The sequence below is a fragment of the Molothrus ater genome, chromosome 4 (assembly GCF_012460135.2).
Source record: "Molothrus ater isolate BHLD 08-10-18 breed brown headed cowbird chromosome 4, BPBGC_Mater_1.1, whole genome shotgun sequence".
Lineage (NCBI taxonomy): Eukaryota > Metazoa > Chordata > Aves > Passeriformes > Icteridae > Molothrus > Molothrus ater.
Window position 1 is genome coordinate 41726595 of NC_050481.2, and position 19291 is coordinate 41745885.

Genomic DNA, 19291 nt, shown 5'->3' on the forward strand with positions numbered 1-19291 from the left:
AAAATCTTTATTCTGTTTCTATTAAGTGCTCCTTATCACTTCACCATCTATTGTGCTGAGCTCTCTCTCTCAAGGTCCCTTTGTAACATAAATGAGATCACAGTAAGCTACTGATATAGAAAACTGCAAACTCTGTCCAAAGACAAGTCACAACCTCCCAGTGCCCTAATTCTACCCATTAAATAGGAATAAAGATATTTCTTTATGTCAAAACTTCAGCAAGGGAGGTACAGTAGTGTCTTTTTTCAAAACACAGTTTGGAAAATACCACTTGATGATACAGGGGGCTGAAAGAGGAGGAAAAGAACAGAAGAAAGAGAAAGAGAAAATGACCTGCAGGAATATTTAAGGAAACAATAACCAAAAATAACCGGCCAATCATAGAGTAATGATGAAAAGAATGGAGGTACAATTTATGTTCCTTTGCAATTTTAATACTGCAGTCACTCGCTTTTTTCCACCCAACTCACAGACAATTTTATTCCCATTCTCTCAGTATTATATTGAGACAACAAAAAATATCAAAGTGGCAGGCAATAGAACTTTTTCAAAATCAGAAAGCACAAGGAAGTAGATAAAAAAGCAGATTTTTTTTTCCTTTTGCATCATGTAAAATGAGAAAAAAGAGACAGAGTAAAGAAATTAGAAATAAAGCATACAAACACTTTCTGCATTCACTTTAGAAGACTGTGGTTGAATTTCTCTTGCTTTACTTTTCAGGCTCCCTTTTCTCTAAAACCAACATTTTGTAAATATAGTTTAGATGAAGGCTTTAACTATACTAAATATCTTCTTTGCTATAGCTATTTCATATGTCCCTCTTGGCAGTGTTTGCACAGATGCAGCACATGCTGACAAAGAAGTTATTGGCAGAAATAACCCAAATAACATATCTGTGTTTGCACTCAGAGCTTTGCTGACACAGCAATTGCAATTGATAAAGCACACAAGTCTTTCATACCCTGAGCTGAAATAACTACAGAACAAAATGAAGGCCATAGCCTTCAAAACATTTTTTTCACTCAATTTTTGCTCCTTTAATTACCTTGAAATTGCTTCCATGAATGGGCAAGAGCTAAATTATTAAAGCTTCTACTGCTCCCTTGTACTTACTGGGTTTGTAATAGATTAAAGTTGCTCACTACGCCTCTGCAGGATCTCTAATCTAAAACTCTTGGAGCTGTGATTAAAAAAAAACTGGCTCAGTGAACGGGATGGATCTCTCATAATTTTTACTGTGAAATAATACCTAAACACAACATATGAAAAGCTAAGCTGGGCACAACCTTGCAAAAAAACCCCAAGTTCTTCTCTAGGCATAAATTGTGGGGAAAACATCCAGTATGTATATTATTTTCTCCACATTCAGAAGGAAGGGATGATAGGCAATACTTAAAATATTTTCAAAATTACTAGGTAGCTTCAGTTAAGACTGATTATTTTGCTTCCCATCTGTCTGTCCTACACACCTTTCAGTACCTGCAATTCAGTTACTAAAAGGGTACCTGGTTCTTGTGTTTGTACTCCCCAGTTAAAACCTCAGTGTTGCTTTCTGAAGCTTTCCAAATAACCAGTGAACTCAGACTCTTTATTTTCAGTGCATAAAAACCACAGCTGAAAATAATCCTCCAGATTATGTATTTCTAGCAGCAACAATGGTTAATTACAAAGAAAGTATCTTCTGACTGTGGGACAAGTGAGTCTGCAGGGAGTAAATGGCTTATTTTGCTTAGACTAACATGACACCCTCCCCCTGGCCACCAAAAAATAATTTTAAAAACAGGCCTGACAAAAAAAAAAAAAACTATGAAGACAACTAAAAACAATTTGGATGAAACTAAATTAAAATATGGTTTTTACTGTATAGTTACTGCACTATAAAAATGCATGGACATTGACCAGTCTAGAAAGGAGCTACTCAGAAGTAAGCCTTCAGAAAACATGTCTGATGTGGATGTCAAGTACTTGGAACCAAGTGCTCCACTCTAATATCTCTTTTTCTACATGTTTATATAACTTACTAATACTGACACAGCCCAAGACACCAGCTTAACTCCAGCTATTGTGAAAGCATGTTTTCAATATTAAACCAAAGATTTTGATTTCACCTGGTTTATGCAATTATGCAAACACATTAATTTATTAATACCTAAAATAAAACACTGTATTGTACTTACCAGTTTTGGGGTTTATTGAGAAGAATCCCTGTGGATTTCCACTTGTAATCTTGTAGGTTAGTTTTTCACTTGAGCTCGAATCTGGATCAAATGCCTCAATCTGAATGACAGACACATCTTTAGGTGAGTTTTCCATGACCTCTGGGTAATAAACTGGTTCTGTGGTCTGAGGAGCATTATCATTAACATCCCCAACTTCTATGTAGATTTCAATGAAAGATGATAAAGGCACAACGCCTTGGTCTGTTGCATAAACAGTAAGCCAGTAATGCGAAGTAGTCTCACGATCCAGGTGATCTGCAGTCTCAATAATGCCTGTTTAATAGGAAGAAAGAGAAATAGAAAATGCTCAATGAGAATGCAGAAATGTGTAAAAATACAGTAAGCAACAAGTTTAAGTAAATTAATAAATCAAAATGAATACAAGTTCAAAACAACCAACATTGATTCCACAGTGTGTGCTAATATACACACACACAAAGACTAATCTGAAGCCACAAAAAATAAAATTACTGTAAGAGTTTTCAGCAATTATGCATCACTTACTAAAACAATATATTACTTTATTTCCTTTCCAACATATTTTGAAATACATCAGACCAGTTAGCACTATTCATAAAATCAGTTTTGCCTAAAAGATTAAACTAAATATATAATTCACAATCTTTTGAGACTTGAATGTCCCTCTTCCCTCTTTACTCATTAGAGTAAATTGTATACCACATTAAACTATCTGGTTTAGATGCCAAATTCTTGACCTCTTTACTATTATTCGTATTAATGAATTACTACTTAAATGCGAAACATTTTTATCTCTGTGCCCAAATGAATTATTTGGCTGAACTTTCTCTATATGCTGATTCATATTCACACAGACATGTCACAGAAAAAAAAGCCAAACGTTATACCAAAGGTAGCCTTTGCCACATTAGGACTAACCAATGGTTGCCATTACTCTGGAAATGGAAGGCAGCAAAAATAGAGGCAAAAATCTGCTCAATCTTACAAACATAAAATGAATTACCAAATAAGGAGCTACTATATAATTCGCAAACTTAATAAAAAGTTGTCTGCTGAGCCTACAGGAGATTGTCTAGGGCAGAAATGACTAAAGAATTTACACAGCATGAAGAAACACAACTTTATTTTACAAGCAGCTTACTCGACATGTACAGCCATACTATGCATGTGTCACAAGGCTATGTGCTATGGTGTAACCCATTAGTTGGGGGATGAATATTAAATAGAGTCATGGAGCCATGGCAGAATAAAACTTCACACTTTCCTTTTCCTGATCCAATCACTCCTACAGGGTGTCTGATTTGAGATATTTTCTTAAGAGAACTTAAGATCAACCTGATACATGTCAGGATGAGGAACAGAGTAAGCCCTTGCAACCATTTCAGTGGAAATTTTGAAGGGCTTTGTCATGGCTCTTACTATTTGTTATACTCTCACACAGCAGGACTAATCGGAACTGGAGCCAAGATGAGTCAAACTATCACCATGACAGCCAGTTTTGGACTTTGGATAAAGCCACATCATGTGAGTATGTGTGACGCGGCACTTCTACTGAGCTCATTTCCGTCACACAGATACATATATCTCTATATACTTACATATACACACCATCAGTCAAATAGGATCTCAATAAAACTATGCCACTGTTTTCACAGGAATTTTTTGGGAAAGGAATTAACGCCAAGTATTGTGTGCTTCACACACTACAGACAGTTTTTTGGATACATTATACTGACTAAGCAAAATATTAAGGAATTACTTATTTATTCATTACTTTCTTTGCCTTGTGAGAAGCTGGTCTGACCATGGCAAGTTAAAATTTTAAGATGTCAATAAGATCACTTCAGAAGAGCTGGAGGGGATTGAAACTGATGCTTAAACCTGCAAACTCCCACATATAGCATTTCAAGCAACATAGCACTTCAGAACTACCACCAGATGTCAGTGTGGAAATTGGTTTAATATAGCGTCAAAGGGAACAGAACTGGGGTAAAAAGGAGGGGCATTGCAATCTCAAAACAGGCATGAATTACATGCAGTCTATAAAAGTTTTCCCGAAAGTAAACTACTGGCTTTATAATTTCCTTTTTTATCTTTTTGCAGAACAACATCATCAACAACTAAGTTTAGGTGTTAATTAATACTGATATTTCACATTTCCGGTCTCTCTGCCTCCGTATTTACATTTTGTTTGATGACAGTTTTACTATTACAACAAAAAGGTAATACTATCCAGTAGGTCATTGGATTTGTGGACTGGTTACCTGAATAGCTTCTGCATAAATTTCCTCTTAATAATGGACACAGCCTTGAGCACTCAGTTACCCAGATTCTATTTTGTAACTCATGGCACACTTTTTGTGTGACTCTACCTCAGCCAGGAGACTTGCTTGAGAGTAATCAAATTTGTTACTTACTGTGGCCTCACTTCTAAATCTAAATGCTGGATGTAGCATACAAACACTTAATCTTAAATCTGGATGGACTCTATGTATGCCTTGGAAAGTTCTGTAAGCCGTTCATGTCCTACCAAAGAGAAGACTGGATTGTATTAACTCCCTTCTAGCGAAGGTTCCAGCAATGCTGCTTTTTTATTTGTGATTCGTGCTGAAAAGAGCAACTGTTTTCATTTTACACATCCCACTTTCTAAACAGTAGCTGCACCAGAACTGGCATATTAATTTAAACACAGCTTTGACTGATTCTAAAGAAAGATAAAAAGAGACTCTTGTAGAAATGAAGCTCGCTTCCTGCAATATGCTCACCTAACACCTACTTATTCTAGGTGTTAGGTGAGCATATTCTACCTCCCTAGTTATCAAAGTCCTCCTCAGATAAAAGGATGACTAAACCTATTCTACTTTCGTAGTGTATTAGTTCTCAAATGTCCATTCCCTTAAGTCACATCCATCACATGAGATGAAGAGGGAAAAAAAAGTACTACACCTGAAAAATTAGTATCTCAAAAAGAAATATGTGGAAAAACTTACAGTATGATACACTGCACATTGGCAACTTTGTCTTTTGGTTAATTTTTAATTTCAATTTAAATCTGCATATATAATGTAACTTCTATATATTTTACATTGACTTTGTAGAGAAAGGCTTAGAATCTGTCTGATGATCTGACCACTGGATGCGCCATGTAACACAGGTTCCCCAATAGGACAGCTCTGCTTTCATTAGAATGTCCCAATTTCCTACAGGGGCACTCACATAAACTCTAAGCATGCATTACTCAAAGTAACGGGGAATTTCATTGGTTTTCCCTTTTCCTCATGTTTCTCACTAAACTGATCCTGAATTTGAGGATGAACATTGTTTTTTTTCTTTATGTGGCCTTTATAATTCCAATCTGAAATAAAAAGCATCCAGGAAAACAATTTTATGATCAGTCACCTATGCAAAACCATCTACCTAACTGTTTAATGCTAATAAACGGGTTAATTCCTGAGTGATTTTGTTTTAAAGGTACAAAGGACACAGTTAAAAATAGATGCAATAGACAGGTATGAATGTGCAAGTTGGGAAGCAGATGTTTGTGGATGTCCTACCCCTGGAAGTGTTCAAGGCCAGCTTGGATGGGTCTTTAAACAACCTGGTCTCTGAAAGTGAAAGGTGTCTCTGCCCATGGGCACAGAGTTGGAACTAGATGAACTTAAAGGTTCTTTCCAGCTCAAACCATTCTACAATCCCATGATTAATAGAGGCAACATCAATTTTTGACAGTATCAAAAATGAAGACTCAAAATAACATTCCTGCATCATAAAAGCTATGAAAAAGGGAACAGGAAGGTACAGAACAAAAATTTCCCTTCAACCTTCACATATTGAGAGCTATGGAGGAAAGGCCACCACACCTAGCTCTGCTCATTGCTCAAAGCTGCAGGCAATATAGCAAAGGAAGGGATGACTGGTCTATTAATATGACTCAGCTTTCTTCCTGATGTTTGAACCTGGCAATAAAAGGGAACAGCTATACTAATCCAGCACATATCTAGGGGTGGAGGCAGGCTCAGACAATCAAAACTTGAATTTCTTCTGGTTCTATATCAGCTTTTATGTCACAAAGTACAATAAAAACTAAACACACATAACTATAAGAAGTACTTCAGTTTTTTCTCTGCCCCCTCAACAATCTGATCTTACATCAGTAATTACAAAACGCAATCCTGTTGTCATTACTCTAGTTGAAATTGTTCCTGCTTCTGAAGTTTAACACTAAATCGTTCCTGATTTTACCTATGAGAACACTAATAGCTTCATTTCTAATTTCTATTGAACAATAATGAATAAAATTGCCTGAAAACTTCAGTAGCCTACTACACCTTCTAAGGAACAGAAGGCTCAAAAAAATGACTGATTACTTTTGTTAACAATGATAACAATCATTCTCCTACCAAATCACAAGTCTAGAACCAGTCCTTTAAGTACCATTGGTCCTTGTCTCAGTTTTCTGCTTTTGCGAATGTTGACTACAGTAGCCTATTTTACATTTTAGGGCAGCACAAGACTGTATGCTGCCTGAAAGCCAGCACTCAGCACTTTTGGAGTTAATAAATTCACTGGTTTCTAGTGTCAGTGGTTCTCAAGGTAACAGAGAAGAAACCGATCAGGAATTCTCTATCAAACAGAAATAATAAAACAATCTAATAAGAATTAATTTGTTTTAATCTTGCAAACATCTAGATCCATTAAGCATCAGTAAGATATTGATCACATTATCAGTTTCAAGAACATGTTTTGGCTCCTAGAAAGAATTTTTCCTTTTCTCTTTGAGTGGTGCAAGGCACATTTAAGGAATACACCTTAAGTGCCTTTACTGTATCTTCAATGCTGTAAAAGCTCCATCTCTGCTCTAACTCTTCCCCCATTCACAGAGTATCTTTAATCAGCAGATTTCCCATCCATCCTCTATGCTAAGGCAGTTGGCTAATTTTGACTTTTACAAACCATTTGCTTTTTATGTAGCGAGACAAGTTGAGAAATCTTTCACATGTATGGTAATCCCAAAGACTTGCAAACATTTTATTCAAAACATAAGGTGAAGTGAGGATTCAGAAAGCATTTTTCACTTGACTGGCTGTGCAATCTTGAAACCTTTCAGGTGGTCAGGATAAAAAGAAATTTAAATTCAGTCACTAACCACCAGAGGGGAGCACAAAAGAGCTCTGATGAAATGTTTCTCAGTCATCTGCAAGAGGACATCAGAACTGATTTTACAATATTCATATTCTGAAATTTTAGACTAGATATTGTTCCCACTTGATGCAGTAGGACTTTTCTATCAATTTCATTAAAGGAAGGCAAAAGTCCTAAGTGACTACTGTGGAATATAATTTAGACAGAATTTAATGTGGAGGAATAGGATGGTATATGAATACAGCAACTGAGGAAAAAGCCGAAAGAGTAACCCCATTGGTAACAAGAAGCAACACTTCCCCCAGTTTAAATCCCACAAGACAAATCACTACAACCAAAGTCACTCTTAAAAAAAATAAGGATAAAATACACCTCAAATCTGACACTCTTACATATGCCAATTTTATCTAATTAACAAATGCTCAAACTATAATACTCCCAATTCCCAGGGATGATCCTCCTTAAGTGTGCTTATCCATAAGAACTCTAATTAACAATATTAATGATTCCATAATGGAAATCAAAACCTGCAATCATTTCTCAGCAAAGCATGAAAATGCAGTTTAGCAGAATTTGCCCTGGGAATGACATTTGAAGCAAACTAAGAAATCCCCGGCCTGGAACACGAGGCTTGAAATCTGATTACAAACTCAATTAATCTAAGTTTTAATAAGTTGGGTAAATCAAAAAGCTTCTTCAGCTGCTTTAAAAGCCATTCTGAGGGCTAGTGGGAAAGCAGTATTTTACAAATTGCACGAACAAAAGTTTTGGTCAAATATGACCTTCAACAAACAACCAATTCAACTCTAAGTTTCAAAAGCCAGTGGATTAAGCCTGTTATAAACACGGAGACACGCTGTCCTCAATGGCACTAGAGTGCCAGCACACCAACCCAGACTGCAACTGTCCTGAATTCTAAACAAACAGCAAGTCACTGCAGGGTAAACTACCACTAAGGCCTGCACACTCTTTTACACTAGAGATAAAATTGCTCAGCGCATACTGCAGTTTACCTTGTGAATCTCTGCTACCTCAAGACAGGCAACATATATTTTTCAGAAGTTACTATGTGAACAAGGGTCCGAAGGATCCCAGCTCCCAGAAGTTTACTTGCCAGTTTTTCTGAGAAAATTTCTGCTTTACATTTTGTGAAACTTTGCTTAAGTTGTTGTTAAAACAAAGAGTTTGTTAGTGGTTTGGCTACCTTCCTAAATAGTCTTATTTAATAAGATACTATTATATTTTAGCTTCTAATGTTATCCAATTCAGAACAGACAGTTTTCAGGTTGTTACCAAAATCTCCACAATTACATGGCTAGAATTGGCCAGAAAAACAAAGATATTTTATAAAGTTGGTATTTTCAACTTTCGATTTTTTGCGCAGCTCATTTTATTTGAAATTGCATCTCTTCTAGCCAATAACTTTGTTAATGACAGTGCAGTTCTTCAAACACGTCCAGATCACACACAGATGAACACAAATTACTTCCCATTCATCTCTTCTTATATGCTCTCTTTTTCTTAGATTTTTTTCCTACTTATTACCTATCATGATGTGATTAGCATTTTCCTGAGCTGTATAAATACAGAGGCTATAGCAGAGAAGACAGGATTAAAAAAACAGAAAACAAACAGGTCCCCCCCCACAAAAACTGGCACCCACAAGAAACCAGGAAAGAGCATCTGGCCTAGGAAAAGATGAAGTGCTAGTCTGCTTCTCAGCAGACCCCAGAGGCCTTGAAGAGGAACACATCCACACTCTTTTACCCTCCTTTTCCCCTTGAGTAACTTCCAGAGGCACAGTCAAACCAGGACAGTTGGCAAGTGCAAACCCTATGTGCTCCTGTGTGTTACACATAGGGGTTTTTCACTTGGTTTTTTCCTCCACTTTATGATCCCTGTCAGAAATGCTAAGAAGAAGAAGGTGACTAGGAAAAAAAAGTGCATTCATTAATAGTTATGGTATCTACGTATGCAAGATCAAACAGACTACAGCAGAGTATAGTGCACGATTTACAAGTACTACACCCATCTGTAATACTAATTGTGGCCAGTGTCATAGCTCAGATTCTTTCCACTTTTACAGCAATTAAAAAAAAAACCCTCTATCTGTGTTTCTGGTAACTTCCCAACCTCCTTTGATAACTTCTGAAGCTTCTGGTCATGACTGTAATCTGACATTGGGAAATGCCTTGAAGCAGCAGTCACAACCCTACATACCATAAAATGTTTTATAATTTGAAGGTTTTGAAACATGTAACCTATTGAACTCTGAAAAAAAAATTATTCTTTCCCCCAGGCCACTGTGCTACTTTAACTCAGGCCTCTACCAAGCACCAGTGTGTAAGAGACAACTAAACCTTAAGCCTACCATGCTTCTAAAATAGCAGCCAATGCTAATGTCAACAAAATTTAATAGTATTTGATCACTCAAGTGTAATAAATAACCACTTAGTAAAACCAAAACAAAGACAGCACAATATCACATCAGCCCTAATTTTACACAAACCAACTCTCCTTAAGCACTGAAAATTTTACTTATGTCCGGCCACAAAGACAACAAACTATTCAGTACATAAAACATCATCTGAAAAGCCCAAAATCTCCATCCTGGTAAGTCCATGAAACAATCTCCCTCTAAAGAAGGAATGGCATGAGATTCCTCTTGCAAAAGTGAAATGTCAGCTCATCCACTCTATAAACACAGCAGAATACCAAGAGAGGCACAGCAATCTAACTCCTGAAATATTAAAGACTTGTGGCAGGCAGTGTGAACTTCTTAAAAGTATATACAATCTCTTCTTTTAAGAAAAGTATTATTTTTGACAAATAAGCTGAGCTGGAAAAGTTCCTTACTTTTATTGTGTGTGCACTTTGAACAGGAAGCATTAGGTGATTACGCCTCTACGGAACAAGGTGCAAAAGCCACCCAGAGAAATACGATTTGCTTTTCACCTCCATAGCAATTTAAAACTTATCAGTGACAATGCAAGCTACTCAGACTTCTGGCATCTTAAGATTCACACAGACTAAACAGTACTGTCTCAGAATGTAAATAATCCTTTCTTGCAGCTCTGAAGGAGAGTAAATAGTTGTAGCAACTATTGCTTGCCTTTGAACCACACATGAACAAGAGATGTTCACTGCTTTTCACTCGCCTCTTCTCCAGAAGCATTAATTAGGCAAAGACAGAAAGTCTGTAACCTGGCAACAAACCATCCATACTGTGTTTTCCATACCTCAGAGTGGGGCGATTTGTCTGCAAACACATCTGAGGAATATCAATGTGCAAAACTAATGATTCAGTCTAGTTTGAAATAGTTTATTTTTCCCTTTTCAACCACCCAGAAATTCTTCTGGTTTGCCTAAGCTGAAAAGCAAATTAACACATTCTGATTTATTTTTTAAATAATTTGGTGCTTTACCTTTTACATGCATCTTGGTTAATTGCATTTTAATGTTATGGGGAAAAAAAATCCACCAAAAACCAACCAACCAACCTAAGAGTTTCTCATGTACCCCAAGATAATATTGTCTAGCATACAATATAAACAACATAATCAATATAAATTATTTAGTTTGTTCTTAAAGTTAACGCTTGTGACATATATTGTACAGATTTTACACATTTGTTTCTTTAAATATTCAGTAAGTTACTATACAGTAGTTTTAATTCACCTTTATATGTATATAACATTTCTTCTTTATCATAAATAAATTTCTTCTTTATAAGAAAAGCAATGAAAAAATCTAAACTTCACAATTTCAGCTTCAGACAGTGGACTGAAAAATTTCTCTCAGGAAAAGCTACCAAAAAAAGCACTTAAGCTGAAAATATCATACTGGAACTACGAGTCTTTTGTCAGCATGTATAAGGGCAGATCCCAGGAAATGTAATTAAATTTTGTTTATAGCTCTTATACATAGAAAGCTATACACATTTCAGGTTGTGTATTGCGTACTACCAGCTGAGAAATCATGCTTAGCTAGAACTGTTAAATGGAAAGCAACTCGTGTTGCTGTTTCAAGGACAAATTACTCTTTTTGTAACAAATCAAGGCCTGGAAAGTTTCAAATAAAATCACGATCATTATCAGTAAGTTGATGGAACTGCAGCAGTAGCAAGACCTTAAACACGTAGAGTCCACCCCTGCTTTCTTTCTATCCAGGGACCATTTATTGCAAGTTCTGGGAGATGGAAGGGGAAGAATATCACTAAAAGGCACACAGAAGCCACCCTTAAACAGAGTAGAGGAACCATCACCAGCAGAGCAGATTTAAAATTTTAACAACAACAACAACAAAAAAGCCCAAATGGAACAAAGAAAAACCTCAATCATCATAAAATTATGTTTTATATCTCAAATTCAACTTCACTGCACTGACTAGATATAGCAAAATATATAGCCAAATCCAGTTTTTTAGCAGTAGCTTAAGTAAATATGATATTAGTACAAGCTCTCAAACTCCCCAGGTTTCATTACAAAACTACTGTATTTGAAATTAAGGAATTTCTATGACACTAATGGAACAACAGCAAGAGCAGTCAGTGAAGCAATCAGACACTATCAGTGTCTAGTGAAACCTGTCTCACTTTCCCAAGCCCATAGAAATTATCAAAGCTGTCCTTAGAAAATATTTTTTGGGGACAAAAACTTGGCATCCAAAGAGCCTCAGCATGTGGTCAAACCCAAACCTTGACATAAAAATTAAAAACACAGAACAGTTCATGCATCACTTCTCTGCTATGAGTGAACAGCAGTAACTTGAACAGCATTCAAGTAGAGAGAGAGAAAGGGTCACTACTGCCCTCTGCTATGCACAGCTTATAAACCAGGTAGGTAGACAGATTTGAAGAAAAACAGAATGTTCATCAGTTAAGTGCAGCTGTCTCTTAAATAAGCATCTAGAGATTGTACAAAGACCTAGAAGTAAAGATGTGCATAGTTAAAGTTCTATGCCAAAAACAGACTATATTTTAAAACATTGAAAAAACAGATTTATCAGGTACCATTATCATGTAAATGGGTAAAGTCAAATAAAAAAATATCAAAAAGAGAATTGTAAATAATTAGAAGCAGCAACATTTTAACTTCTAGTTCCTGCCACTTTACTTGCTGCATATTTCTACAAAAACAAGTCAAATGAACAGAAAACACAGTGTTCAGACCATTTATAAAAGAAAAATAGTTTTTATGTATGTTCCTAAAATTGTCTACATAAAATATTATGCCCAGAAATTCTGATTTGGTACTAGGTAGTCTGGGCTACAAGCAATAAATCTCCTAAGGTCCACAAAGATTGTGAACTTCCTTTCAGGAAGTTGGGGGTTGGCGAGGGGGAATTTTTGCAATTAGAAGATCCGTGATGGCGCTGCCTTAGAACTCAACTGATTACTTCCAGTTCAAAAAATCTTTTGGGACAATGGCAGACAGCTCCCATTGTCAGCCTCATTTATAGTTATTTTAATAGTTCCAGCTTATTTCTGTCAGCTAGGCGGCTTGTATGTCAAGCTTTCGGACAGGCAATATAATTGCTATACAGAGGAACAGTACCATGTTGCTAAAGCTCGATATGGAGAGACACAAAAACCCCCTGATGCGTCCACATTAGGGAAATGTAATGTTAACTCCTATGCCAATAGCAAAAATTATTGTAATACAACCAAATAAGATCTACGCTGCCTTGAAGAGACAGCAAGTAAAGCAAGCTTTGCTGTTAACATGACCAGTCATTCACGATTTGAGAGAAAGCTTGTTAAAAGAAACATGACTGCACTTCAACATCAACATTACAGCAAGTTTATAAAATACTAGAGAAAGCAGGACAAACTGCCACCAGGTTCTGGGCCAGCACGTGGGATTTCAGAACCCACAAAAGCAGCTTCTGCATTACACGAGCAAGGTTTGTAGGATCTGAGGCAAGTCATTGCTCTGGCCACCCATCCCTTATTCAGGACAGTTTTTTGTCTCCAGATAAAGACACAACAAATTTCTACGTCCCAAGAAACTCAGTTACACAGTATTATAAAATTAGAATAAGAAACTATTCAAGCGAAACACTTTGGGATAATATTGCTGAGCTGTTTTAAGCTAAGTTACCTTCATGACCAAGAAAATTTCTACTAAAATGTAGGTGATTCACAAACAAGCAAAGGCTTTTACAGGTCCATTGTTTGTTTACTTATGAACATCATGGACAAAGAAGGAAATTAATTAATCAATTTTTTATAAAGAATGTATACTTGCCTCTGCATGAGAAACGCAAAGGATGAATTTCTATATTCTTTGTTAAAGCTTATAAGAATTTCTTAAATACACAAATGAAAAAATATATGCTTTTTAGAACTCTGGCTTCACCAGTGACTGCAAAATCCCTCTTAACTTCTCTATTAGTCTTCTTACTACTAAGGAATTGTTGACAATGAGTGTGGTAAGTCTAATAATTTAGCTGGGAAATGGGGAGCCTCTGAAGGGGAAATTCCTCTGCAAATGGCCCCAGGAATTTCAAAACTAACTGGAGTTGACAGATTAACCTAGGTCCCCCTTAGGCAGAAGAAGAGTCTGCAAGGAAAATAATGAGACGCATGGGAAGCCAATTATGCACAAGAGCAACACATTTAATTGTTCAGAAACTGGTTTGTTGATCCAGAAGGATCTAGCTGTTTAGACCTCTGCAAACTATTAAAACCTGGACAGTTCTGCAACAAGTATACTTTGAAACTATTAAACTTTACAGATTACAGGTTTTTTCTGTAAATCTCAGAGGTTAGTGACCATCTTAAATAAGGGAAAATTGTTCCATGTAAGATATACCTTTCCTGCACACACTGCATTTCTCTCAGATTCCCTTTTTGGTGGCAGTTTGAAACTGCAGCTTACCTCTTATCACTTCTGCAAAACACTGAAGGCTCCAGCAAGTCAAACAGAGTAGTCTATCCTTCAGAAAGAAGCTGTTACAGCTGTGTTCCACAATAACTCTGGCTCATGTCTAACCCACCACAAAAAAATTGTTGTTTAGCACATGTGTGTGTTATTTATGCATGGCTGTGGTTTGGACTACTGCAATTTTGCTTCAAGCTTTCAGTCTCCAAAATATTTTCAGTTGCAGAAACTGCTGGTTAGCAATGATAGTTTCCAGACCAGCTCTGAGCAAGAAAAGATACTGATTTCTATCAAAAGGGAGGTAGCATGCTGAGGAATACTGGAAATCAGGCTATTACTGCTGTTCATGTTACTGCACCAGGTAGCTATATACACAAAAGCACTTAATTACTGCCAACAGAAATGCTGCTCCCAAGCAGATTTCTGTGTACAAAGAAGATCTGATATACCTCTGGGCATGCTAATGATAGGAGAGCAAAGCAAATTGACAAAGTCATGGAAGGAAAGCATCGGGGATTCAGTGACATCAAAAGACATTTTCATCCCTGTTCTAACAAAGTCAGATGTATTAACCTACAAAGTATCCGTTTACTTATTCAGACTTTATTTCTCGTCCTGTCTCCAGAGGGGATTCTACATTGATCAGTACTGTTAAACTAATTTTTTATTAGCCTTATTTGCCTTTGCATATGAATCAAATTAAACACAAGGCCATACAGAGAAACATTTCTGAACTTGTCTAGTTTTGAGTAAAATTTTAAAGCCAGAGGAATTCTGAAAGCAAAGAGTTTTGGTACCATAAAATTATGTTTATTCTCTTTGCTTAGGATTACTGTATCAAGCAAATGACAAATCCTCAATTTCCAAGCAAATTCTTAGAGCACACTGAAGAACCAATACATAACATCTAAAATGAAGACTTTTAATTAGAAAACTAGAGATTATTTATCAGATGTCAAGCATACCTATTTGTGGGGGTCCTGGATGCTTGCTGTGAAATAGTTTCAGTCTTTCTCATATAAACAATGGATAACTGCACATGCAGTCTTAATCAACACTCTCCAGAATAAAAAATTACTAATGGTAGTAGAAATTAATGCAAGTTACAGTTAAAAAGTATAAAAATCTATAAATTTAATTCATTTTATTGCTTATAGGCAAACCTGCAAGCATTTGGATGAACAAAGACCACAGAGTCTCTCTGACAGAATTTCCATTGAAAAAGCTTTTAGTTATTCTCCACAGAAACATTTTTTGCTGAAGATAACTGCACCCTTCAAAACAATACCAAAGAAAATGAGTGTGATGAATAATTGCTCCATTAACCAATAATTTGTCATAAAGAAGTAGATCAACTCTGTAAAACACTAGAAGAGTGTAAATGAAAGAATATGATATTGTAGGTAATTAGTAGAACATTTAGACACAAAATGCATTTTGGTCCTAACCACTGAGGATTTTCTTCCTTGTTTAAGAAATTCACAGAATACACAGCAACTAGACTGAGTTGCACCAGGAGACCTTCTCAAATCCCTCTAACTGTGCATAGCTGTTGTCAAAAAGACACTTCCAAATGTTGGTCATTCTTGTGTTTGACTAGACTGAATGACTCAGTTTCCAAAGTATTTTTTTATCATCCCTGGAATTACAGAAATAGAATGGCATGTATGTCTTATTCCATTTCCTCCCATCATCACATACAGAATCAATATTCACTCAAACATTTACTCCAATAATCAGCAGTAATCTTGCTCTCACTCTGTCACTCCCTTAACTTCTTATTAAACAATGCACATTAAAGCTGATGTGTCATTTGGGAAAATGGCAACTTGACAATTCATTTTCCACTAACAATTTTTGAACCTTCTCACACTTTCCTGCTCTACCTTAACTGTAAAGATTCAAGTCAATTCAAAATTTCACAGTACAAAATTTCACCATTCACTATGAACATTCTGAAGCAAGCAAAAAGCTAATTGAAAAGCCCAAATTCTCTGATAGTTTTTGGTTTTACATTTACAAGCACAGTTCCTGATCTGTTGGTCTCTGTACTTAACAGACAAGGCCCCACTCAGAAATCTGATTAGGAATGGTGTAAATTAGTTTGGACTATGAACTGCTTAGATGTTATCACTTTTTTTTTTTTTTTGAGCCATGTTTTGCCTATATCCATACACTTATGAATAAATTTCCATTTCTTCTTACATAGTTTTTTACTTTAAAACTACTGTCTGGACAAACACAGGCAACCCAAAATATTACTATACTAACTAATAGTACAGGTAGAAAGCACATAGATATAACCAAAAATCAAATAAAAACACAGGTCATTTTCCTATTTCTGATTAATCTGCTGAAATTGATCCTGTAATATTTAAATTACCTTTAAAGTGAACTATCACACCAGACTTCTTATGTGAAGAAATAATCTTTCCTTCCCCCCTCCCAAAGTAAGTAACATTCCTTGCACAGGCAGCTGCACATTTGTTAATCATTAACTGGTTTTGAAATAATGATGGAGAGAAACTGTTAGCTATTTCTCACAATGGCACACCAACAAAATCTTGGAAACAAAAGATTAAGTGAATACTGCAAAATTATTTACGGTAAGGAAAAGATGCTGCATTATCATAGCTCATTCAATATCTTGCTGACAATATTAGTCGTTGTAAGCAAGAATTTCTGTGTTCAAACCTAAGGAATTAACTCAAATTTCATCAATAAAAATACAGCACTTTTAGCTAAAACAGAAAGAGACATCTTTGAAGATGAACTATGCTGCTAATATCTTGAATAATAAGATAATATATATGGCCAGAATTGCAACACCAAATATAATAGAGGCATAACCAATGCACACATTCCAATCTTATCTAGAATCACTTTGATTCACTCTACCTTGCTTTCATTACAGGAAGGGCACAGCAAGGGCATTCCTCTCAGATCAAACAGAAAATTCCACAGACAGAAGTTTCCACATGTCTGATTCGTTGCAGATTAAACCCTTATCATTACACAGCAATCTCTAATTTTCATAGAGACAGGATATACCCTGTCATGGCAAATCTACAGGCAAAGGGGGGGGGAGAATTAAAAAAAAATTAATACAAACCCCCTGCAGAATGGAGATGTATTCCCTGTGAAAGAGATATACATGTCACTCTCACAGGTTTAGAGAAATGGAGGGGACAACATACCAACATTAAAATCACATTCATAATTCCATAATCCATAATTCCATCATAAACTTCTTGGCACTGAAAGTCTTTCAAGCTGAACTACCAAACTCCTTCTCTATCATAAATACAATCAGAACTACAGGCAACACATACAGGAAGTCTGTATTCATTTTTAGCCTATTATTTGTTCACTCTTATTCACTTACAGCATATTACGTTACTGGAATCTTCATTTTTTCACTCATACGATTGTATCAATTCTGTAATGCTCATGTACATTACCAGTAACACTAAAATTAGAAGGCTATTCCATAATTATGCTTCTTGTCTTTTGAAATTTGTAATATAATAACCTTTTAAGCCTTAAATCCTACAAAAAATAAGAACAAGCACTCTATGATCAGCAACTTCAAAACCAAAACTCAGTAATTTTCACTTTCTGCTGTATAGAGGTGGTATCAGGCTTTTTTCATCAGCAAAATAAGACTGTCTTTATTATAAACACCCAAAATGACTGATTTAAGATACATGAAGATTTTGGAAATGTTTCATGTCAGAAAGGATTATTCTAGGTGGAAGAATAGTCAACAAAGCAATGCAAGTACTGTATTTTCTATGTGTAACTTTCCCAACATACAGCAGATATTCAGTTCTGCTATCAGCAATAGCACACTGACAAGTTTGCAAAGACAGAACTTGGAGCCAACAAGTTCTATTAATGACCACCACTACTAGTAGGTCAAGTCAATTTATATCCACTAACCCAGCAGTTTGCTCTGTAACCCTAATGCCAATCCAAACTATGCAACTACTTGTAAGAACCATGAAGATATTGACAATCCTTGTTCACAAATAATTTTAAATTAAAAAGAAGCAGCAATTAGAATCATGGATAGAACACAAGGAGCTTGGGGAAACCTCATTTCTGAAAATGGAAACAATTTGTTGCACTCCTGCTTCTAGATTCTTTGGATACTTCAGTTTTTCCAAAAATCCATCTCTGATGGCACTGGAATGCTAGAGATTTTCTTTTCTTGAGCCTCATGGAGAGTGATGAATTGAAAATTCATTTTTGGTCACATTCAGATGTCCAGTGTAATAAAGTCACAGATGCAGTAAGAATGATAGACAGGTTAAAAAATGGACCTGCAAAACCTAGGTTCAGCAAAGCCCAAAGTATTTTTAAATCCAAGTTCTAAAGCTGCAACTACTGCATGCAATAAATTCTGGACGTTTGCCAAATGCTCATGTAGGTTTGTCCTTTGTTAAATATGTCCAAATGCTGTATGATTAAAGTCTAAAATCTTCAAAGAAAAGAATAAACATTATGCAATCATTTCAAGCTCCCCTCCTTTGACCTTAATATGTACTTCAAAAGCTCAGCAGATGCTTAGTAGGAAATAAATGCTCAATTTAACAGATGTCCCAAGAGTGATATAGCAAGATGCACCTTCCATAGCTTTTGGCGACTCTTCCCTTTTATTATTCCTCTGCTCACAAGTACTTTTCAAGTCAAAGAGAGACCCAAGTAAGTTAATAGGCCCTTAGTATCTATTCTGCTGCCTGAACTGATTGCTGTTTATAAGGTAAATCTTTGGGACCACATGTGGCTCAGCCTCAGTTCATCTCCTACAGAGACACAGCCCCCAGGCATCTCTGTTTTCATCAAACCAAGCTGTAACCAAATCAACACCTTTCAGAAAGGAACAATCCCTTACTTTCAGCATGCCTGCAGCAGAGGAGGGGAGCCTCAGCTTTTGTATGGGATCCCTATTTGGCAGCTAAGGTGATGTTTTACTCAGTAGGATACCTAAGAAAACTCAAACTACTTTGGAAGATGCCCCTGCCAACAGAGAACATAAGATGAATATGTTTGTCTAAAACTAAT

General features: G+C 36.1%; 1 protein-coding gene across 1 annotated transcript in view; it reads right to left on the reverse strand.

Moving 5' to 3' along the window:
• FAT1 (FAT atypical cadherin 1) overlaps positions 1-19291 on the reverse strand; it is a 100958-nt gene that overhangs the window by 63300 nt on the left and 18367 nt on the right. Inside the window, exon 3 of the mRNA XM_036381828.2 lies at positions 2178-2492. Coding sequence (XP_036237721.1) covers positions 2178-2492 — 315 coding nt within the window. The remainder of the gene's footprint in view (positions 1-2177; positions 2493-19291) is intronic.